Source organism: Paroedura picta, chromosome 5, assembly GCF_049243985.1.
Source record: "Paroedura picta isolate Pp20150507F chromosome 5, Ppicta_v3.0, whole genome shotgun sequence".
In the NCBI taxonomy this organism is placed as follows: domain Eukaryota; kingdom Metazoa; phylum Chordata; class Lepidosauria; order Squamata; family Gekkonidae; genus Paroedura; species Paroedura picta.
In genome coordinates this window covers 106,820,898-106,844,933 of record NC_135373.1, presented here as the reverse complement: position 1 = coordinate 106,844,933, position 24,036 = coordinate 106,820,898, and the positions used below count along the sequence as shown (strand labels likewise).

Here is a 24,036-nt window from a genome sequence, read left to right as displayed (position 1 = left end):
GTTTTCCAGTGACAAAAAAAAAATCCAATTGATCAATATTACTGAGCTAACATAGACCTGGGGCTTTGGGATGATTTTAATAGGTAAAGCACAGATCCACCACAGTTGAGACAAAATCCTCCAGCATTTTTGCAAAAGAAATACATAAAATTAGGGATCCGTGTGAGAGAATATATTCTAATTGGACTAATGTGAGAGCCTTGAGCTCTATTTTTTATTGCCTAATGCAGGGGTAATCAAACTGCAGATCTCCAGATGTCCATGGACTATGATTCCCATGAGCCCCTGGCTCATGGTAATTGTAGTCCATGGACATCTGGAAGGCCACAGTTAGACTACCCCTGGCCTAATGTATAGCTATAATGAGACAGTACGGCCTAGGAGGCAGAAGCAGGAAAAAGATGGGTAAAGAAGTTTAAGCAATTGCATTCACACACCTTCACAAACCTTGGTCAAACCATGACCAGACCGGGTTTGATCAAACCCCATTTGGCTGGGATTACGGCTAAAGCTCACTTACTTTGGACACATCATGCAATCAAACTCGCTAGAAAAATCATTAATGCTCGGCATGGTCAGTGGCAAAAGGAAACGTGGTCGCCAAAGGATCCGCTGGCTCAACACGATCACAGCCGATACAGGGATGACCATGAATCAATTAAAGGAAGCAGTCAGAGACAGGGACGCATGGCGAAGACTTTCCTATAGATTCACCGAGGGTCCGACACGAGTGAACAGATGACATCATCATCATCATATTCATTCAGCTGGGACGTCTGAATGCAAATAATGCTTAGATTTATAGCTAGCTTGTTTGTTGTGATGTCTGAATTCATGAACCGCTCTTTGTGGAGTGGCACTAGCTGTTCTCAAGGCTACCTAAACAAGGACAGCATATCAAATGTGTCCTTTCCACTGGTAGGCAAGAGAAAAGGGAAAGAAGCAGAGAAACCAGGGTTTATGTATGTCCCTGGCTCTGTTAATTACATATGGCGAATAAGCTACACCCTCACCTGGATTGCCCAGACTTGTCTGATTTCAGATCCTGGAAACTAAGTAGGGCTGGCCCTAGTTAAAACTTGGATGGGAAGGAAATCCAATGATGCTACACAGAGGTAAAGGTATCCCCTGTGCAAGCACCGAGTCATGTCTGACCCTTGAGGTGATGCCCTCTAGCGTTTTCATGGCAGACTCAATACGGGGTTGTTTGCCAGTGCCTTCCCCAGTCATTACCGTTTTACCCCCCAGCAAGTTGGGTACTCATTTTACCGACCTCGGAAGGATGGAAGGCTGAGTCAACCTTGAGCCGGCTGCTGGGATTGAACTCCCAGCCCCATGGGCAGAGCTTCAGGCTGCACGTATGCTGCCTTACCACTCTGCGCCACAAGAGGCTCTTAGAGGCTACACAGAGGTAGATAATGGCAAACCTACCTCCATTCATCTCTTGCCTTGAAACCCTTTCAAGTTTGCTACCAGTTGGCTTGATGGCATTTTCTACTACCATGCAGAATTTGTTGTGCAAACCAACAAATGAATGCACCCTTTCTACCCACCTAACCAAGAGCTAGGGATGCCGCTTTGACCACTTCTGAGGACCCTCTCATCAAGCTCTCACCACTGCCGTCCACTGTTAGCTCCACATCCTTGCAAAGTTCGCAAATACAGATCGGTGAAGATTGGCCTCCAGCTGGTTTCATTTAAAGGAAGGTTTGTATGCGGCATGTCCTTTAACGACCACTTCCTCCGATTGCTGGTATTCACTCCAAACCAACAACGGTTATCTTCCTTTGCCACCAGTGCTCTGTGTCCTTGGAACTGTGCTGTGTTCCCCAAAGGTCTGGGGAGGGTGGAGAAGAGAGAAAAGAGTTCACACAGCAGAGTCTGGCAGGATGCCAACCGGGAAGTGTAAACTGAGTTGGCCGTAAGCATTTTTGACAACTCTGTGCATTTGGGCCGTTTTCCCACCTAAGAGCAAGTTTCACATGCTCTCCGTTCTTCAGTTGTTTGGGGGAAAGGAGAGGAGGGGTGGAGGGGAGGGGAGAAAAACCCAGGGTACATTTTGAATGAGTCCTGTCATACATCCTACTATGGATGAGTTTAGCTGAGCACAACTTCACAGACGTGTGGCGATGTTTTAAAATTCCGGACTGACCCACTTCAAAGAAAAGGAAACTAGGCCTGACCCTTTCTCATCATGAAGAAAAACGTGGCAGTTTTATTCCTTGTGCCTTCTTTGATTGCAAATGCCTACAGTGTCCCACAAGTCTCTGAGCTGGTAAGTAGGATGATGCCTTTTACGGTCAGTGCATGTTGAGGGTAAAGCCTTGCAGTGGGATGGAGGAAGGGTACATAATGTGAACATGTGCAAGCAGAGGGAAGGGTTACAAGAGCATATGGAATCTACCAACCTCAGGATGAGTCAAAGGTTCCTGGAGGCTTGACCCCTGCCTGCTCTGTATTTCAAGGAACAATTTCTTGGTTAATTCTGACAAAAAAATGCCTGTGAATACATTGTAACAAGAGTTACATCATAACAAGAGGAAGCAGAGTTGGGTTTTATACCCCGCTTTTGTCTGTTAGGAGTCTCAAAGCAGTTTGCAATCACCTTCCCTTTTTCTCCTCACAACAGCACTTTGTGAGGCAGATGGGTGTGAGAGAGTCCTGAGAGAACTGTGACTGGCCCAAGGTCACCCAGCTGGCTGTCTGTGGAGGAGGAGTGGGGAAACAAACCCAGTTCTCCATATTACAGTCTGCTGACCACTATATCAACCTGACTCTCAATGTAGATATTAAACTGATAAGAACAAATAAGTATAAGAATGGTACATTCTAATAAAATACAGTTAATTTCTGATGTTCGTAATATACATATTTCTTATGGGCTTAAAACTGTGTTGTTTACTGTAGACATTTTCAGGCTGTGATTCTAGGTAGCAGCAGCCATGCACACCTGAAATGGCAAACATATGACCACTTTTAAGTTTGTGCGGAATGGACCCTGGAATTACTACCTCTATAGCCCAGTTTCTTGCTCATTCATCATAACAATTACAAAATCCTGTTGTAACAGTAGCTACTAAGTGGTAAGAAAAAATGCACTCTACATTCCAACCTCTGGAATGAGTAAAACCTACCAGCACATTTTAATCCAACCTCTGAATTAATACAACGTACCTGTAGGCTTGGCCTCTGCTCTGTATTTCAAGGAACAGTTTCTTTGAGGGACTCTAGAACTCAGCCTTATCATTGTATGGCCAATGTAGCGCTGAAGTAGAATCTGAGGGATTCATCTGCAGGCCCACACCTACTATACTCAAAGAGGCTTCCTTCCAAGTAAGCATTTATAGGATCACAGCCCAAATTAAGCTGGAGGATCCTCTTTGCCAGTCCAGGGAAACTTCACAATATCCGTTTTCTCTCAGAGAGAAAAAGCACTGGATCTCTTGCACTACAGGAGTACCCAGATAATCAGTGCTAATTTTAAAAAGCTACATCAGGTTGTTCAGATCCTAGAAAATGCTTCCACTGGGAATGTCCATGCTGCTTCTGCCCAGCTTTCTTTGCAGGCTTACTCTCCGGGCCTGGACAGAGTACCTGTGTTAACAGGTGGGTGTGATTCCTGACACTTGGAAAAGCCATAAAGATTATTCCAAGTTCAAAGTTTCTGGTCTATATCAAGAGTTATTTAAATACAACAGGCACCTGCAAATGCATGTTGAATGTGAGCATTCTTCACTCTCCTCCCTCATTAGATATAACTGTAATAATAATCACATATTCCAGAGAGAGGAAGAAAGAGGTCCTGGTTTTATCCCAGCACCCATGTGTCACAATTGTACACACAGGCAGAAGGGCTAAAGACAATTCAAATTATAAACTGTATGTTGTTGTTTGTTAGGGTTGCCTGTTCCAGATTAGGAAATACTTGGAGATTTGAGGAGTGAGGCCTGAGGAGGGTTGGGTTTGAAGGGGAGGGGAGGGTCTTTGTTGTTGTTATGTGCGAAGTCGTGTCCGACCCATCGCGACCCCATGGACAATGATCCTCCAGGCCTTCCTGTCCTCTACCATTCCCCAGAGTCCATTTAAGTTTGTACCTACTGCTTCAGTGACTCCATCCAGCCACCTCATTCTCTGTCGTCCCCTTCTTCTTTTGCCCTCGATCGCTCCCAGCATTAGGCTCTTCTCCAGGGAGTCCTTCCTTCTCATGAGGTGGCCAAAGTATTTGAGTTTCATCTTCAGGATCTAGCCTTCTAAGGAGCAGTCAGGGTTGATCTCCTAGAGGACCGGTTTGTTCGCCTTGCAGTCCAAGGGACTCGCAAGAGTCTTCTCCAGCACCAGAGTTCAAAAGCCTCAATTCTTTGACGCTCGAATTCTTTGACGCTCGAGGGTCTTTAATGGGGTCTAATGCCACAAAAGCCACCTTTCCCTGGGTGAAATGATCTCTGTTGCCTGGATATCAGATATAATAGTGGGAGACCTTCAGCCACCACCTGGAGGCTGTTTGTGTTGGGATTACAGCAGGGTATAAGTGTTTTGAAGGTACCAAAATATTTAACCATTGTTTTGTATGGCTTTGGAGGTGAACAGTTACTAGAATTGTCATTGGTGACACCAAAGATCCGCAGGTGTTCCTAAAAAAGTAACATCCTGCTAGCCGCAGACAGAGTCGAGTTGCCCTTAGATGCTCAGCCTTTTCCTTAGGGAGACTCCAACTATACACGTGAAAGAGAAATCTGTTACAGCAAAGAAAGAAAGCTTTGTGGCACTATAAGACTCCTTTTCAAAATTCCCTTTGGGAATGTACAGCTTCCAACCTTTAGTTGGGGCCTGGCATTCTCCAGAAATGAAAATGTATTGCCAAACTACAGAGATCAGTTCCCTGCAGGAAACGGCAGCTTTGGAGGGTGGACTCTATGGCATCACATCCTCACAGAACATCCTACCCTCCCCAGGCTCCACCCTCCTCAGGCTCCACCCCTAAATCTCCAGGAATTTCCCAAGCCAGAAAGGACATCCCTTTTTCAAATATGGCTGCCACTTTTTTGAAAAGACCTATGCATTCTGGGTCTTTAACCACCATCAGACCTGCAGGAAGTAGTGGTAATGTTACCTCACCACAAAAAGCATTCTCTCAGGGTTGCCAACTTCAGGTAAAGAGAAGATGGCTCCTTTGGGAGGGCAGACTTCATTACATTAGGTCCTACTGAGCTCTCTCCTCCTAAGACCTCCCTTTCCCCAGCCTCTAGCCCTAAATCCCCAGAAATTCCCCAACCTGGAATTAGCAGCCCAATAATAAATGGTACCAGAGAACTGTTCATTTTAGAGTTTTCCCATGAACTAAAATGTTCATCGTATGTGCTTCTATCCAGCTTCTGTTCCAGGCATAGATATAGCAGCTTGTTGAAAAATGTAGATACATCACAACTGGCTTTTTCCTCCCAGGGGAAGAACAAATGTCATGTGAAGACCTTCAATACTACCAAAACTCAGTGCCACCCTTGTTCTCTGAATCATGATATTCAGTGTCCTGAAGGTTTTGCCAGAATTACCAACGGTTCTGGGACGCAAGGCTGCAGGTATTAATATTGTGAATTACTTGCCGAGCTTTTCCGCATTGAGACGGGACTGCTCAATCACAGTTAATTTTGAACATCACTTTCATCAAGAAACTGCTTCTTTTATAGTTTCCAGCTCCCCAGGAATACGAGCTGAGTTTCTGTAAGACCTTGCCTGGGTGGTTCACCAAACAAAATGAAATGGCTTGGATAAGAACTGTTCTCCCCCATCCCTGGTTATTGGGGAGAAATATGAGGTAGAAACCAAGTAAATGCAGTGGGAGGACTCAGGGACATTCAACACAGAAAAGAAGGTATGCTTGAGGTCTCGTGCCCCCTTGAAACTAGGGTTGCCACCTCTACCAATCTTTCCTGTCCCCTGCCAATGCAGTTCAAAGGAGCAACGGGGAACCATGTCACATGACTGTTTTGCCAAACTTCACCCGGGGAGGGCTGGTGACCCAGTTGTGTGTGTAGGGATGCCAGTCCCTAGGTGGGACCTGGAGATTCCAGGCAACAGCATTCACTTCCCATGCAGAAATGGGCTGCTTTGGAAGGTGCACTCCAATACTACTTTGAGCTCTCTCCCCTCCCAAATCTCTCCCACTCCTGGCTCCAGCCCCCCAGGCCTCCAAGTATTTCCCACCCCAGTAGCAACTCCCTGTGTGGGTCAGAATTTGTTCTAACTGTGCCTCAGCCCCTTAAGTGGCTTCTTCCTGTCAAACCCTTCAGCATTGCTTACATTGCAGCCCAGTTAGTTCTCTCATTTTCAGCAGGCATCAGGCCCCCCAACTGTTGATGGACACAGCTTGGACTGATAGTCATAGAGTTCCTGATGATTCTAAAATTACCCTTTATCACTTCCAGTAAGATCATAAGAACTTTAATGGAGGCTTAAATATTTGTCTTCCAGGTTTGACGGTCAAATCAGGGGGGACTCCATTCTCTCATTCCTGGGATGTCAGCACACATGTGTGAAGGAGTATCAGCAGCCTCAGTGTTGCCCAGGTTACTGGGGACCTGAGTGTCTAGGTAAGAAAGTTCTCATAGTATTATTTGTGCATTTTTTCCATAAAAGGAACCGTGTACGTCCTTTTTTTGTTTTCTGAAGTTTCCCAGTAGAATCTACATCAGCACCGCGGTCTGGACCCATCGTATCTGTGGCACTGCCTGTCTCCTTATGCCCCCCACAGGGCATTCCACTCTGCGGGTGCTAATTTGTTGGAGGTCCCTGGCCCGATGGAGGTGCATTATTGCATATTTGCTGACCAAAAAATAAATGGGAGAGGCTTGATGGTCTGCAGTTATGATTTGCGGTTTGTTTTCAGTGCATCAGATTCTAAATTTAGATTCCAAATTTGCACCTGGCATTCTGCATCTGTGGTTTTCTCCCATCACTGATCAGGTCTCCAATCATGGCATATGATTTGCATTTTCCTTGGAGCAGGGGTAGTCAAACTGCGGCCCTCCAGATGTCCATAGACTACAATTCCCAGAAGCCCCTGCCAGCAAATGCTGGCAGGGGCTTCTGGGAATTGTAGTCCATGGACATCTGGAGGGCCGCAGTTTGACTACCCCTGCCTTGGAGAGTGGGAAGTCCCATCATGCCTCTCCCATTTATTTTTGGTCAGCAAATATGCAATAATGCAATTGCACTGTAATTCAATTAAAAATGTCAACCACAGCAGCTTAGCATGTGGATGCTCACAGGTTGTGATACCCCATGCCTGAAGCACAATCTGATGTTTCAGTTGCTTATTGTTCCCTTCCAGCATGGGCAAAAGAAGGCAAGTTGGTCCATAAAGTCAAGGAAGAAGAAGAAAAAACCAACTCCAACAGCATTCCAAATAAAATAAATATCTGTTTTTATAATGACTCTTGTGTAGTCTTTTATTATAATTCACCAAAAGTGGTGAATTATAATAAAGCCAAACTGGTATCCAGATAGTGTTCCCATTTTCAAACACCAACCATCCTTCAGTAGCTTGTCCCTCTAGATATGTCTTCATATTTCAGTGATTACTGGTCATACAACGTCCCTTGTTTGTAATATCTTGGAACCCCATTACTATGCAAGAGCCTATGGCCGGAGTATACTAGGATTTGTTATTATTCAGATATATTTGAGAATCTAAATTGTATGAAGACATGTCTAGAGGGACAAGCCACTGAAGGACGGTTGTGTTCAATTCAGCCAGATGGACAAAAAAGTACCATCAGTGGACAATATGCACCAATATGCACCAAAGAAATTGCATGAACTAGCCTTCATGAACTAGCCTTTCCTCTGGCATACCACTAGCATGCCATTTTTGGGTGTCAGAGCAAGCAATAATATTCTGGCACATGAAGATCAAGAGGAAACGTTTTGTCTGCCAAGATACAATTGTAGAACAATATGATAACACATACTCAAAGGACAGGCAGAGAAAACAAGAAGCAACCAGGAAATGGAATGAAGTTGTCAGCAGTTTGCAAATGGCTGCTTTTCAGGGGCAAGGGGGTTCATACAGCAAGCAGCCTGAAAGTATTGTTTTAATAAGACTGGTGCCAAGAGGACTCACTGCACTACCCAGTGATTTGTCAAAAATAGACTTTTAAAATGTATGACCTAAAGCAACTTCTGCAAATGGTATCCTACAACTATTTCATTTTTTTTTTTTGTATTTATGGTATAAAGTCAACTGGACCTTGATAGCCCATGTAAGCCCAATCCCATCAGATCTTGGAAGTTAAGCATGGTCGGCCCTGGCTAGCACTTGGAAAGGTGACCCTCAAGGAAATCTGTCACAGGGGCAGGCAATGGCAAACCACCTCCAAATGCCTCTTGACTGTCTTCCAGACAATCAATGCCATGTGATAAATAAATAAGGCAGGCAACTTTAGCACGTTTGAGCCTCCATACCTCCCCTCTGCTGGTTGCCCGCTGGTTGCTCTCCAGAAGCTCGCGCTAAATAGGTTGATGAATCCAGTTTATGCGATTCCCCAACTTGCGCTTTAAAATAGAGAATGTAGCGAGTCGGTTACTGCCCAGACGCTGGATGTTGGTGATGTCATATGGAGGGGCCAGAATATAACAACTACATTAGGTAAGCACTTCACTACATTTAATGGGTGTGGAAATGCCCTTAGAAAAATGTAGGCAGGTACCTGTATTCAAGGACATGAGCTCAGCCAGTAGGAATTCCTTCACCCCAGCCAACAGCAGCAAGGAAAACCTATGGGTTCAACGCTAGTTCTTGAGTGGTAGCATTGCTAACTGTTTTATGGGAGTGCTTTTGCAACAAGGGGGCATAATAGGACAAATCTGAAGCCCTAGCTTCAAAGCTTTTTAAAAAAAATGCCTTAGGAAAAGGTAAGGTCTTACACTATGCTTCTCAGGCTATTGGTCTAAGAAAAGAAAAGTGAAATACCAGTAGTCTTCTGGTTAGCTAGAAGCCATGGTTTCCTTATGTATCCACCTTTTAAGCTGCTTGTTTGAGAAGACACATCCAAGCTCACATAAACCTTAGCTCTGCTGATTGCTCCTTTGCAGAATGTCCAGGTGGAGCAGCATCTCCCTGCAATAATAGAGGACATTGCTCTCAGGGGATGACTGGGAATGGAGTCTGTACCTGCCAGGTATGTGTTTCTCATTCTTCAAAGTAATGTTATATTATCACAAGCTGAAAGGGACACAGGAATCAAGCAACATTTAGAATGGAATTTCTTAATTTTTAACTTAAAGGGACAATGGAGCTTGGCCCACTGGTGGAGCATCTGCTTTGTATGCAGAAGGTTCCAAGTTCAACCCCTTGGTGCCTATACTTAAAGGGTCTCAGTTAATACATGTTGGGGAATACCTTTTTGATGAGAGCTGTTGCCAATCAAAGTAGACAACTGAGCTAGTTGGAGCACTGATCAAACAGCTTATTTTGTTCTAATTAGTTATTTGAGATGTCTGAATAGTCATTCAACGGCCTCCTACATCTCCTCTAATTAAATCCTTCATAACTCTTGAAAGAAATCTCAGTTAGTAGATGTTGGAGAAGATCTCCTCCTCTTTGAGGAGAACTACTGCCAGTCAGAGGAGGTAACACTGAGCTTAATGTGCTCTAATTAAGGAAGTAAGAAGTCTGAATAGCTCACTATATCCAGTTAAATCTTTAGTAAATGTCTTCAAGGAAAAGAATTCCCAGAATCAAAAGGCCAACTTTCTGCCTGCTAACATAACTCTGGTCCTTCTGTTCTTGACACTGATGGATGATCATGTAATTCGGAGCCCTTCATTCTAAACCTCAGGGCCATCTGAAGATAGCCTACATTGGGATGATCACACTAGCCATATTTGAGCTAAATCATAGTTTTGTGTGATGTTGAGCTAAGCCATCTTGAGGATTCTCAGAGCCAGGTCTGAAAATCCATTCCGCTACAAGCAGTGTCTTTTTGAATGGCACTCTTGTCCAGCACTACGTATCAATCACCTAATGTCCATGTTGTAAAAAATGCTGACCACCACAGTCTCCTTTTCTCACACTTTCTGCTTCTAAATGTTTTCCTTCTGCCTCTGTATGTATTAAAACCTATTTGTGAGAAATGAACATTTCCAGAGTGCATTGGGGTTAGTTAGCATGAATCAGGTGTTCTGTTTCTTTCATTTTCCACAAAGGAAACCAATGTCTCATTTAACTATTTTATAATTGGGGACCGGGGAATTTAAAAAGTTGCCTAGATCTATTTTGTGGCTAATGAGTCCTTGGTTGCAACAATGTCATTTCTTGAAGCTGGTAGTTGTCCTTGATTTCAGTTATCTCCATTATCACCCTTATGGTATTTTTCTTTGGCAGAAAGGATTTGCTGGAGTTGCATGTGAAATGTGTGATAAAGACCTTTTTGGACCTCTCTGTATGTCAGGTAAAAATAATAATGCAGTGATATAAACAAATGCTGTATTACCATCCAGGAGAATGCATAATCAAGTATAACATTGTGTAAAAGTCATTTTGCAACCATCTAAAGCAAGCCTGTTGGTCTTATGCAGACAAAACTCCCACATGTTTTGTACAAGGAACAGCCATTGGGTTGGATCCGGTGGATAATTCCCCACATGCCACAGCCCTTGAGCCAGCAGAAGTATACTAAAAAGTCCATGCTGTATCCTGATTAACATCCTAGTTGCACAACATATTGTGCAAGTAATCATTAGCTGGCTATTCCTGGTTTATATAGCTTTTTTTCCTGATGCACATGAGATCCACTCTCAGCACATAATTATATAATAGCGAAGATTGGTGACCCTAGGCATATGTCATAGGAGGTGGCCTCCAAAAAGTCTTAAATTTACATATATTGGTTGGAGCCATAATTTACAGATCCCATTCAACCACTCAGCTACACTTTATAATGAGTTTAGTACAAATATTTTATATAGAGTGTATTGTCACAATTCTGACCACTGAGGAAGACCCAGCAGGGCCGAAACGTGTGTGGTCTTATGTGCCATTATTTCTGTATAGTTTTTATGTAGTTTTTATTCTGTTTTTAATTGTGCACTATAATAAATAATCAACATTTTTACATTATTTTATTGTACAGCTCAACTTCTGAGTTCCTACCTGTTAAGGTTGGGTTGGGTTCCTTTTTTGGTTTTGGTTTTGCATTATATAGCAGTATATCTATCACTAAGCGTGTTCATGATTCCATCCACAGTTCACACATCACTGGATCCAGCCTCATTATTTGGCAAATTCTGTATGATGACCAAAAGGTTAAGGGATTGTGGTCATGTTATGACTCAAAAGTTGGGCCATAAAGTGCTCTTGTGCTCTTTCTTTCCGTGGCTCCTAGCCACAGGAATACTTAGAAGAGATACATCTCTGAAAGTAACTCTTCTCCAAATTATAAGGCTATAGTTGTCCAATTGCACCTATGGTAATATATAAACATTACCTGCAGATTGTTCTTGGATTTTCCTATTCCTATACCTTCATATCCAATCACCAGGAGCAACTGGCAGACTTTCAGGTGGTGATTCAACTGGTGATTCAAATTGATTGTTGTGTTCATGTCACAACAATCTCATTTGTACCACAGCTTATATGCTTAAACAAGGAATTCTACACTCTTTGCTTACTGTTTATCACACAGTGACCATAGGGGGGGGAAATAGTTTGGGACAACTTTGGCAAAGACCAGGCTCCAGAAGAGCAAGCATTTTGCTATGCACCTTGAATAATAACCTAAAGAAGTAAATACAAAATCAACTCATGCTATAGAAACTTTTTACTAAGTGGGAAAGCAGAATCGGTAAAAAGGAAAGTAGGAAATATATGAGTATCGTGCCTGATGCCAATATTAATCCTTGGAATCAGCAGCTGGTCCAGGTGCAAATGTCTTCTGCTCATGAAAGATAGCAACCCCTCTGTTCTTACATGGTCATATGCTAGCATGTTCCGAGGTCGGTAAAATGAGTACCCAGCTTGCTGGGGGGTAAACGGTAATGACTGGGGAAGGCACTGGCAAACCACCCCGTATTGAGTCTGCCATGAAAATGCTGGAGGGCGTCACCCCAAGGGTCAGACATGACTCAGTGCTTGCACAGGGGATACCTTTACCTTTTTAATCATGGGCATTAAGATCTTTTCAGGCTATTCATGTCCAGAGGTTAGAGAGAGCTTTCTCAACCAGGGTTTCTGGAAACCCTGGAGTTTCTTGACAGCCCTGGAAGGGTTTCCCAAATGGGTGGGAGGTAATTATTTTTTTAAATATATTTCTTATAATTTGTTAAACATTATTGGGTCATGTGACCATATACGGTCATGTTGGACATCACCCCCCCCCCCGAAAAAGGTCAATAACAGGCCTGGAGGGTGTGGAAAGGGGAGGGGCCCTGGGTGGGTGTGTATACAGCTATGTTTCCCACACCTATTCTGTATGATCGTGCCACTGCTGGGGTTTGTTGAAGCCTAAAGAATGTTTCAGGGGTTCCTCAATGGTTAAAAAGTTGAGAAAGGCTGGGTTAGAGACCTATAAAAGGGTTTCATCCCAGATCACCAACTGCACAAACCAATGATAACCAACTTTTTTGACAAGTCAGCTTCAGACAGCCATGCTCTAGGCTGCATTACTGTAGGTGTCTGTATGCTCCACACCTGAGCCTTGTGTGGCTTTGCCTCAAATTTACTGAGCCGGGAACAGACAGGTATCCAGCCCAGGACAGGCAGCTGGGAGTAAAAGGCTGTCTGTAAACAGCCTTCGGATTCACAAGGTCCTCATGACTATGTGGTCGACTATCAATGACACAGGACCGTTTTCCAGGAATTAAGCCAGTGCAGGTCAGTGCAATAACCATTTCTCAGATCCCTGGGATATAGGGATATAGGGATGTTTCCTGCAGATATCTCCTGTGCTATGTATAGAGGGGAACTGCAGTAATCAGGATATTGGTTATCAGGTGCTGACTTGCTAAGAATGTATTGAGGACATTTCCTACAGATGTTTCCCATGTCTGGCAAATCAGCTGCTTCTTTCATAATACAATAGCCCTAGAAAGGCAAGATATATATGTTGTAAACGAATGAATAAATAAACATGAGGAAATGAATATTGGATGGAATGACCATTTGCCAGTGGTCATTTGCAGCGCTGCCGTGTAAGTGCTTGGTAAGATCCTTGTCAGTTACAGCTAAGTAGGTGTTAAAGGAACCCTCCTTTTTCTTGCTGCCCAGGATTAATGTTCAGGGACAGGAGATTCTCTTTAGTAAAAGACAGCTATGTAGTTAATGTTGGAGGGAAAACTGAATGCCGTCAATGCTCGTTTCTTTCTTTTCCCTTCTGATGTTTGTTTGTTTCCCCAAGCCATCAACCCATGCTTAGAACAGGCCTGTGATCCCCATGCTGACTGCATCTACCTTGGGCCCAGTCGTCATACCTGTGCATGCCAGAAGGGCTACGAAGGAGATGGTCAGATTTGCACTCCGACAGATCCTTGCCCAACAAAATCTGTGCATTATCCTACAGAATCCACTGTCCTTCAATATCATGGCCCTGGAAAGGTAAGTGTCAACTGCTGACTCGTGTCTGGTTAAATGATCAAAGGGGAAAGGATTCAGCAGACCCTTCTTCCTTACTCCTCCTGGGTGAGTTTTCACTAGCTTTTAAACCATGCAGAAGTGGCCCAGGTGGCAGCTTTCTGTAGCTAATACTGAGTTACACTGATCCCTATTCTGATGTCTACCCCTTGTGCTTTTCATTCCTTATGACCTCCCTCCCCCAGAAGCAAGATTTTCCCTCCATTCTTTCCCTTTACTGATTAAGCTGTCCTAGTAATATGTTCACACGTAACGATAGTTTATGTACGTAGCAGTTACACCTTTGTGAATTGATGCAAATATATTCATACCTTTTTCTTGAGCAGCTGTCAGGGAAAAATTATCTCTTATTCTACATGTTGAAACAGCATTCTGCAATCATGGCGACATTCGCTTATTTAAACTGTGCTTTTGTATTCAGGTCCTTACCCCTCACAGAAGAGTGAGGTCCACACCAGCAAAACTTCTTGTCCGTTTAGAACAGATGCCAGACTACACCATTTTTAGGGGTTATATTATTGCAAGTATTTTATGTTATTTCACTTCCTTCAAATTTGTCCACCTTTTAAGTGAAGCTCTTGGCACAATCTAACCTCCCTCCTTATTGTCCCTTAGCCACATATAATAAGAATGCATGAAAATTATTCCGGTTGATTTCCATTTCCACTTCCCTCCCCTCCTGTTGCGTCTGAAATGTAAAATTTGAGATTGTAAACTCCTTGGGGCAAAGATCCACCATCTAGTACTCTGTAAAGAGCCAGCCATGCACAGAGGAAAAATCGCATTTAAAATTATAGAGAGGAAATAAAAGTATGTTTGTCTTTCTTTATGTAATAGCAATATAACCTGGCAAGCGAAATAGAAGCAGCTGGTGCTTATACCATTTTTGCCCCCGATGACTATGCCATTAAAAGTTACCTCAAGAGTAAACAGTTGACCTCACTGGTATGTACTGGTTTATTCGTTCTCAAGTTTTTATTCTTGTATAACTGTTCCACAGCTTTCCTTATTGCTCATCTGTTGCTCCAGGGTAGAACTGAACATGCAGACATCACTCACAGAAAGGGAGTATCATGGTATGACTATGCAGGCATAATGCACAGAATTCATCCAGTTAGATTGTACCATCCTCAATGATCCAAGGACAGATGAGCAATTAATATTATCAGGAGTGGTTTAAGGATTCACGGGACCCGTAGCACCAGAGCCAGTTTAAGCATTTGCAGGGCCCTACAAGAGTACAATTGCAATGGAATCAGCCATACTGGGGGTTGAGGAACCCCTCACAGTGGAAAGGACTGTCACTCCAATTGTCCTTAAAGAGGGGAAAGCAGGGAGGAGAGAGGCTGCGGCCCTGATCCATAGGGGGGGATGGCACCATGGGGGCCCCTGGAAGTGCGGGGCCCATAGTACATGCTACATGGGTAAACCAGCCCTGGATACTATAATTGGCTCCACTGAAATTTTTAGGGAGTACACCCATCAGCAAAGAATCCTACCTGTCAAAATTCATCTAGGATCCTATTCTATAGTCAAGGCAGCATTCTGGTTTTCATGGTAAGAATAGGTGGGCTTGGGGAAGGCCTCTCCCAGAAGGCAGAAGAAGGGCAGAACATCTGCAACAACTGGGTAATGCCACTGATAGGCATCTCATTTAACAGGGAAGTGAAACTATCTGCCTACAAAGCATGAACAAGCACAGCTTGTAGATAGGACCGCTGCCTTATCCCTCTGCTCTTGCCTGCTATGGATGAGCCCTTGACTGTGAGCCAGTAAGTGATTAGATAAAATACTAGGCGCAGGAAAACCTATGTCCTCATGCTCAGGGACTACAGCTATAGAACTCTGCTGACTGGGAAATGTCCCTGAATCCCTCACCTCCCTTCGCTTTGTCTTTCGAAGCTCAAAAACAAAAAAAGAACCAGCGTACATAGATAAGGTAGAACCAAACAGCCCAGCAGGAACTTTGTATGGCAAAATTACTATAAATAGGTGTTGTCTTATTTCTTAACCTCAAAGCAGAACAACAGGCAAAAACAAAGTTTTCTGAAGATTACTGGTTTTTTAGGGGGGAAATGTCTTTTGGGATTAGCTATACTATCACTAACAACAGTTGCCTTTTTGGTTCCAGAATAAAGTGATTTCTGAAAGCATATTCCCAACACTCCGATCATGTGTTTGATTGAGGGTTTTTGTTTGTCCTATAGCTGGCAAAGCAGCCATCATTTTATGTTCAAAACTAGTTTGAGGAGGGCTTCTTAGCCCTTTGTCTCTAGCATTTCCCTGTTCAAACCCCTCCCCCCCTCCACAGGGGAAAAGCTATGTATACCCATCCTTGTAAGTTATATAAAGTAGATCACGATCTTTTAAATAGAAACCTGTTGGCTTAAACTGACCAATGAGAGGATCAGCTGGGGCGGCAGAAGCTGAGAAAACCATGCCACCTCAACTGGAGCTGGCTCCTCTTGCAGCTTAGTTGAGCTGCAAGGGGAGCCAGCTCTTGTTGCCTCAGCTGATCCTTTCTTACAGCTCAGTTTAAACTAAGTTGGAAGAGAAGAGCCAAAAACTGGCACTAGCACATTGCTTTGGTTCTGTTAGGCTTGCAACCATGGCTTAATGAATCATAGAATAATGGAAAGAGCCATGCAGGCCATCTAGTCCAACCCTCTGCTCAATGCAGAATCAGCCTAAAGCAGGGGTAGTCAACCTGTGGTCCTCCAGATGTTTATCATTAGAACATGGACATCTGGAGGACCATGGGTTGACTACCCCTGGCCTAAAGATAAGTATCTGTCCAATCGCTGCTTGAAGATTGTCAGTGAGGAGGAGCTTACCACATCCTTAGGCAGCCAATTCCACTTCTGAATGATTCTGACTATGAAAAAAAAATTCCTGCTATCTAGCTGATATAGTTCTATAGGGCAGTGGTCCCCAACCTGCGGGCCGCGGCCCGGCGCCGGGCCGCAAAGGCCATGGCGCCGGGCCGCGGCTCCCTCTCCCCGCCCCTCCCCCCCCGCAGTAAAAAACTTCCCGGGCCGCAAGCTTGCGGCCCGGGAAGCTACTTACTGCGGGAGGGCGGGGAGAGGGAATCAGGGCCGGGCCGCGCCCGCACGGCCCGCGGGTGCGGCCCGATCCACGGGCGCGGCTCGCGGGCGCGGCCCGATTCGCGGGTGCGGCCCGCGGGCGCGGCCCGATTCGCGGGCGCGGCTCGCGGGCGCGGCCGGGCGCGGCTCGTGGGCGTGGCCCGCGCGGTCCCTGCGGGCGCGGCCCAATGCCCTGCCGGTCCCCAGCCTAATAAAGGTTGGGGACCACTGCTATAGGGCCTGCAATACAGAGCTCTTCCACCAGGTTTCATATGAGGCCAATGACAGGGACTTTCCCACAAATGGTTCCTTTGCCAGGCAATCTGATATCCAATTGTCCCTGACCTTTTATCCCTTGAATTGTTCATGATTACCCATATGCTGTGCTGTTAACTGTTTATATTTTTCTTTTTCCTACTGTTCAATGTTCCATGTACCTTTCCCACTCCCCAACTGGTTATGTGTACACTGCCGTGAGACGTCACAGAAAAGGGCGGTATATAAATAAACAAACAAACAAATGTAGTTTAAACCTATTACTTCAGGTCCTATCCTCTGCTGTCAGCAGGAACCTTTCCCTGCCCTCCTCTAAGTGACACACTTTCACATACTTAAAGACAGTAATCATGTCCCCTCTCAAACTCCTCTTCTCCAGGCTGAACATTCCCAAGTCCCTCAGCCTTTCCTCACAGGGCTTGGTCCCCAGGTCATTCTCTTCACTCTCCTCTGCACCCTCTCAATTTTGTCCCTGTCATTTTTGAAGTGAAGCCTCAATAACTGCAGATAGTACTCCAGGTGGGGTCTGACCCATGCAGTATACAGTGGGACTATCATATCTTGCGATTTTGATCCAAGGCCTCTCTTGATACAGCCCAAGACTGCATTTGCCTTCTTTACCACTGCATCACATTGTCTGCTCATATTTAGCTTACAGTCCACAAATACCCCAAGGTCACATTCACACATACTGCTGCCCAGAAGTATATCTCCCATCCAGTATGCATGTTTTTATGACCCGGATGTAAATCTCAGAAGTATAGCTCCCATCCAGTATGCATGTTTTTATGACCCAGATGTAAATCTTGGCACTTATCCTTATTGAATTGCATCTTGTTCTCATTTGCCCACTTTTCTAATGGTTCAATTTAACACCATCATTCTCAGGATGAAGACCAAATCCGGTTCCATATTGTTCTAGAGGAGAAGCTCTTCAAGAATGACTTGCATAATGGGATGTTCAGGGACACCATGCTTGGATTTTCATTTAGAGTAGGATTCTTCATGCATGATGCTCAGGTGACATATATTGAATCAGATGATTAGAATAACTACTGCTACTCGCTATGTATCCTAATACTATAAATACCTATTTGCTACTTATCATAATAACTATTCCAGGAAACTGCTTATTATCTGCTTAACTTTTTATCTGGTAAGAGGCTCTATTGGCCTCAGTGTGCAGAATATTAATGTTTGGCATCACTTGAGTTCACCTAGGGGCACCATTAGTGTAAGTGTATTTACATTCCCAGTTAATGAGGCTACTTGTTGTACGTAAAAATTAGACACCTGCATTAAGTACTGATCTAAGAACTCGCATTAGAGTTTAGAAAGTGGGACTGAAAGCTAATGAATCAACAGTGCCTTCTGGCCTCAACCAAATAAAACAGATGTGCTCCTGGGAATCTCCAGACATATAACTGAGCAGGCATAGAGGGCACAAGGACTGTTCAATGTCATGGCACTGGAGAAGGGGTGGTTTGGTGCCTGTTCCCCAACTGGAAAATGATGCATGAATATATACACACTCAGACATCAGGCTGCTTTAAGGAGGAAAAGGAGGCAAGTGCCTTTATTATAGGCAATTTTTTAGGGCTGTCAACCTCTAGTTTGTGGCTGAAGATCTAGGATTACAACTGATCCAGCCGATAGATTAGTGTGCCCAGAGAAAACAGCCACTTTGGAAGGTTGACTATGACGGTATACTCCATTGAAGTCATTCCCCTAAACCAGGGGTAGTCAACCTGTGGTCCTCCAGATGTTCATGGACTACAATTCTCATGAGCAACTGCCAGCAAACGCCAGCAATTTTGGAAAAGGATCGACTTATTCTTTATGGAGGGTCTTATGTTCTAATGATAAACGCAATGCTATTGTCCTGTTATGGCCAACCTATGCATGCAAATGCTGGCAGAGGCTCAGGGGAATTGTAGTCCATTAACATCTGGAGGACCACAGGTTGACTACCCCTGCCCTAAACTTTGTCTTCCTCAGATTCTATACCCAAAGTCTTCAGTTATTTCCCATCCCAGAGCTGGCACCTCTATATTTCTAGCAGTGTTGGTCCAAAAGAAAACACCCCAAACACCCAAGAGCACAATCCTGTTGTTAGGATCAACCCAATGAGTCATAACCATGTGCCAGTTTTTGAGTTGCCCGAAATATCAGGATAGGAGTTACAAACAATAAGGAGGATTTGCTGTGCCCATCTTCTTTTGTTTCAATCCCCCTACCCCATTGCCACATTTCACGTTTGCATCTCTGCACCTGTAAAGCAGGGATGGGGTGGGTGGCTCTGATGTTCTTATCTGACCAGGGGTGCATGGGTGAGTATAAGGAAAAGGAGGGTTCACACACTCACATGCCCTAGAGATTTGACCAGCATACACACATCCAATATATGAACAGGGATGGCATGCAAGTAAGACTTTGTGGCTAATCCCATCAAGTTCAGCTCTTACACCAGCAATTCTGGAAAAAGATCGACTTATTCTTTATGGAGGGTCTTGTGTTCTAATGATAAACACAATGCTATTGTCCTGTTATGGCCAACATATGCATGCACAAAGCCAGAATTGATCAGATGTGTGAAGATAAACAGGTAACAGTCTTCAGAAGATATGATTTAAGTACTTCTGGAAATATAGACCTCTAGTCCAAAATAAATCACTTCATAACAAAGAACATATTTGCTGTATATAATCCACACAATCAATATCTATTTCAGCATGTCCCCCCTAATGATAATTTTTTGGCAGGTCTACATAAATGAAGCCCCTATAAATTACCCAAATGTGGCAACTGAAAAAGGAATAATCCATGGACTGGGGAAAGTACTGGAAATCAAGAAAAACCGATGTGATACCAATGCGACTTTGATACAAACAGTAAGTTGTATCCTTTCATGTATGTTTTAAAGATGTTATTTGTTTTTTAAAAAAAATATGTGCACACACAGAGACATATGTGGGATCTATGCATTTTCAGCATATAGCATTTGAAAAGGGGTTTCTTTGCAACTTGTAGACTACTATGTTAAAAGATAATGACAACATCTTGGAGGCAGCCTGACATACCTGGAGCAAATTGTCTTGCAAATAGGCACTCAGATATGCAGGGGTTTTTCTTCTTCCTGTTCGTTGGTACTTTTTTTTATCCTACCCTGCCTCCAAGGAGGCCGGGATGGCCTCCCTGCTTCTCCTCCACCCCCTTTGATTTTGACAGTAACCCTGTAAGACTAAGAAAGGTGATGGGCTACTGGATGACGCTCATTGACAGCTAAGCAAAGGATGAACTGTCACATTTTGTCCTGAGATGTGACCTGTCTCATGCCTAGCTTTTGCTGGGTTTTGCACAACAGGGCAATAAATATGCACCAGGAGTCAGGACAAATGATTGGCCAGGGGTTCCCAGACTTTTCAATTCTGCAAGCCCCTTTGGAATTCTGACATGTTGGCAGAGTTGCCACTCTTCATTTGATAGCTAGAGAACTCCCACTATTATAACTGGTCTCCAGGTTACAGAGATCAGTTTCCTTGGAGAAAAAGAGCTGCTTTGGAGAGCGGGCTTCTATGGCATTGTCCAAAATCTCCCATGTATTTCCTAGCTCAGTGCTGGAAACCCTACTCAGTGGGGAACACAACAGCAAAATGGCTACTGTAGGAGACAAATGACAGAATGTCAGGGAGTGAAGTTATGCACACCGCTAAATAGTACCTCTAAAATAATTCAGACAGAAGTCCTGTTTGACAGGATTCCTTTTGAAATGGGTGTAATGTTTTGAAATCCTTCTTGCACAAACACACAGAACCACAGTGAAGGCCCCTGTGCTGTGGCAGCAGCTGTCACTGAAGCAATATTTATACAGCTGCACAGCCAATCAGAAGCCCCCGTGGGCAAAAGGCCTACCTGGACTCACCCACTTTCTAAGATCACTTGGAGGGCACTGGGGGGGGCATCATCTGGGCATGGAATTGGGGTCAATGTGGGTGGGTGAATTTCCTGCATTCTGCAGGGTGTTGGACTAGATGACACTGGAGATTCCATTTGATTCTATGATTCGATAAAAGGTGTTGTTGGGTGCCGTGGTACCCTCAGGCATCAACTTGGGGACCTCTGTGATTGGCGATGGGAGGATAAATCAAAAGATTAAAAATCAGTGCTGAACTGTTCCTGCTAAAGCTTTTAGCAGTGCCCATAGCACTTAATTGTGGCAAGGACCCACGTCACCGACTGCTCCAGAGTACTGTGAGCATATATATCTGTGAGTTTATTCAGATGAAATGCCACTGGCTAAGCATGCAATGACTATATATAATTACAGCAGAAAGATATGAATGTACCATATTTCTCATTCACATGTGTACTGTGTTTGTTTTGAAGACAAGCTGTTTGCCCTGTATATTCCCCCGTCGCTGTCCTCCTGGAACTACGCTGGTGGTAGGTGTTTTATCACTGGATTCCTGTAAATAAACAAAACTCGCTGAGTTAGTCATATGTAAAATGTTAATTCCACAATGTGAATTCCAATGAGCTCCATTAGAATCCTACTGCTATTTTGTTTATTTGCCAATTTAATATCTTTACACCCTGCCTTATCTCCTCAGGCTTAAGGTGGCTCTGCTAGTCTGCCTGCGCATATTTTATGAATTTCTGCTTTTGGGGGGGGGGGGTGGATCAAGGGTCCAGTCCATTCATCCTGCTCCCAGGCCACTACATGGCTCTCATAGCTGCATCAGTGGCTGTGCTAAAGCCACTCATGGACCTAGGCAGATTGTGAGTGGGTGGGCAGGAAGGATTGTGCCTGTGTTTGCCTCTTGTGGCCCTTCCTTGTATATCCAGGGAATTGCCAATCACCACTGTGGGATGGTAGTGAATTTCCTCCAGGTCAGGCTGGACTCTGATTTTTGGTGGGGAAGATCATTTGGGCATAACTGGTAGATTTTTAATAATGTTATGTATACAATCCACCTGTCTAACACTCATTAAAAAATGTGACCCTTTTGTACAGGAAGGGAGCAGACAAATCTGCTTCTTCTACAAACCTTATGGGCGATCCATGGAAAGGGGATGCCGGATCCAATGTGCTAAGACTGTAATTGTGAGTATTTTGATTGAATTTCCAACAGTCATTGCATTAGTCACATGCAAGGAAGGACATTTTTGTGGCAGTCAATTATTCAGAATAATTAGAAGTGAATTGTAGGGTCTTTGTTAAAGTGTGGGTGTCTTCCTTATACTTTCCTCCTAAGGTCATCTAGAAATTTGTCTCTTGGGGACTCCCAACCTGGGGTTCTATGAGAGTTCCCCAGCAGCTCCCTGACCTTTCTCCTATATTCTGCCTTAAAGGATCACACTTCAGGCCCCATTCCAGGGCTCCCTGGATCCTGAAAAATATTTCAGGGGTTCCCCTATAGACAAAAGGATGAAAGAGGATGCTCTAAGCCCTTCTGCCACCGGGCATAGCATCATAATTAGACTGTTGGACTAGGATCTGGGAGACCCAGGTTCAAATCCACCCTGCCATGGAAGCTCACTGGGCAACCCTGGGCCAGCCACACTTTTCACCTCACCTGTGTCACACCTGTGTGGATAAAATGAAGGAGTAGAGAATGTCGTGAGCTACTGTAGGTTCCCCATTTGGAAGGGAAATATAAATAAAGTAATACATCAACATTAATAAACATTCTAAAATAAGAGGTGGGTCTGGAGGAGGTCAAGAAGCAACATTGAGAACCAGGCATGGAATCACTGATTGGTTCAAAATTGGGAAAGGAGTTCGGCAAGGCTGTATACTGTCGCCTTGCCTATTTAACATATGCGGAGCACATCATAAGAAAGGTGGGGTTAGATGAGTCACAAATTGTGATCAAGATTGCAGGGAGAAATATCAACAACCTCAGATTTGCAGATGATACCACTCTAATGGCAGAAAGCGAAGAGGAACTAAAGAGCCTCTTGATGCGGGTGAAGGAGGAGAGTGCAAAAGTTGGCTTGAAACTCAACATCAAGAAAACAAAGATCATGGCATCCGGCCCTCTCAATTCCTGGCAAATAGATGGGGAAGAAATGGAGGTAGCGACAGATTTTATTATCCTGGGCTCCAAGATCACTGCAGATGGGGACTGCAGCAAAGAAATTAAAAGACGCTTGCTCCTGGGGAGGAAAGCTATGGCAAATCTAGACAGCATCCTAAAAAGCAGAGACATCACCCTGCCAACAAAAGTGCATCTAGTGAAGGCTATGGTATTCCCAGTTGCAATGTATGGCTGTAAAAGTTGGACCATAAGGAAGGCTGAGCGTCAAAGAATTGAGGCTTTTGAACTCTGGTGCTGGAGAAGACTCTTGCGAGTCCCTTGGACTGCAAGGCGAACAAACCGGTCAGTCTTAGAGGAGATCAGCCCTGCCTGCACCTTAGAAGGCCAGATCCTGAAGATGAAACTCAAATACGTTGGCCACCTCATGAGAAGGAAGGACTCCCTGGAGAAGAGCCTAATGCTGGGAGCAATCGAGGGCAAAAGAAAAAGGGGAAGACAGAGAATGAGGTGGATGGATGGAGTCACTGAAGCAGTAGGTGCGAAATTAAATGGACTCTGGGGAATGGTAGAGGACAGGAAGGCCTGGAGGATCATTGTCCATGGGGTCGCAATGGGTCGGACCTGACTTCAAACCTAACAACAACTAGAAGACCAGCACCAGCACGGGGAACATGGTCTCTACCCAACTATATTCAGTGCTCTTTTCCCCCCTGTTACCAGCAAGTCTCCCAGACTACCCCCACCTTCCTAGTTGTTTCCTCTTCCATTTTATATCCTAAATCAGCACTGGCCAACTTTTTAACTTGGAGTGGAGGCAGACTCTGGCTGGCCAAGCCTTTTGAGGGTTGAACTAGGAATGATCCAGCTCTCCAAAGTGAAGAAATTAGCAAGGATGCTTTTCTTCCGTTTTTCCTTTTTTTTAATTCTCAATCCATTCTCTACCTTGTGTGTCTCTGCTCCCCTAGTGTGACATCTAGCATGTAGCAAAGAGAGAGAATGCTGGGAAATGGCT

The 24,036-nt window shown here is 44.3% G+C and overlaps 1 protein-coding gene across 1 annotated transcript in view; it reads left to right on the top strand.

The window, feature by feature from the left end:
• The first annotated feature begins 2,027 nt into the window (after positions 1-2,027).
• Positions 2,028-24,036, top strand: part of STAB2 (stabilin 2) — a 63,162-nt gene continuing 41,153 nt past the window's right edge. The window contains exons 1-12 of the mRNA XM_077339747.1: positions 2,028-2,275; positions 5,443-5,576; positions 6,469-6,587; positions 9,091-9,176; positions 10,382-10,448; positions 13,392-13,588; positions 14,046-14,144; positions 14,462-14,569; positions 17,872-18,003; positions 19,746-19,874; positions 21,370-21,426; positions 21,998-22,087. Of these exons, the coding sequence (XP_077195862.1) occupies positions 2,195-2,275; positions 5,443-5,576; positions 6,469-6,587; positions 9,091-9,176; positions 10,382-10,448; positions 13,392-13,588; positions 14,046-14,144; positions 14,462-14,569; positions 17,872-18,003; positions 19,746-19,874; positions 21,370-21,426; positions 21,998-22,087 (1,299 nt within the window). The 5' untranslated portion in view covers positions 2,028-2,194. The remainder of the gene's footprint in view (positions 2,276-5,442; positions 5,577-6,468; positions 6,588-9,090; positions 9,177-10,381; positions 10,449-13,391; positions 13,589-14,045; positions 14,145-14,461; positions 14,570-17,871; positions 18,004-19,745; positions 19,875-21,369; positions 21,427-21,997; positions 22,088-24,036) is intronic.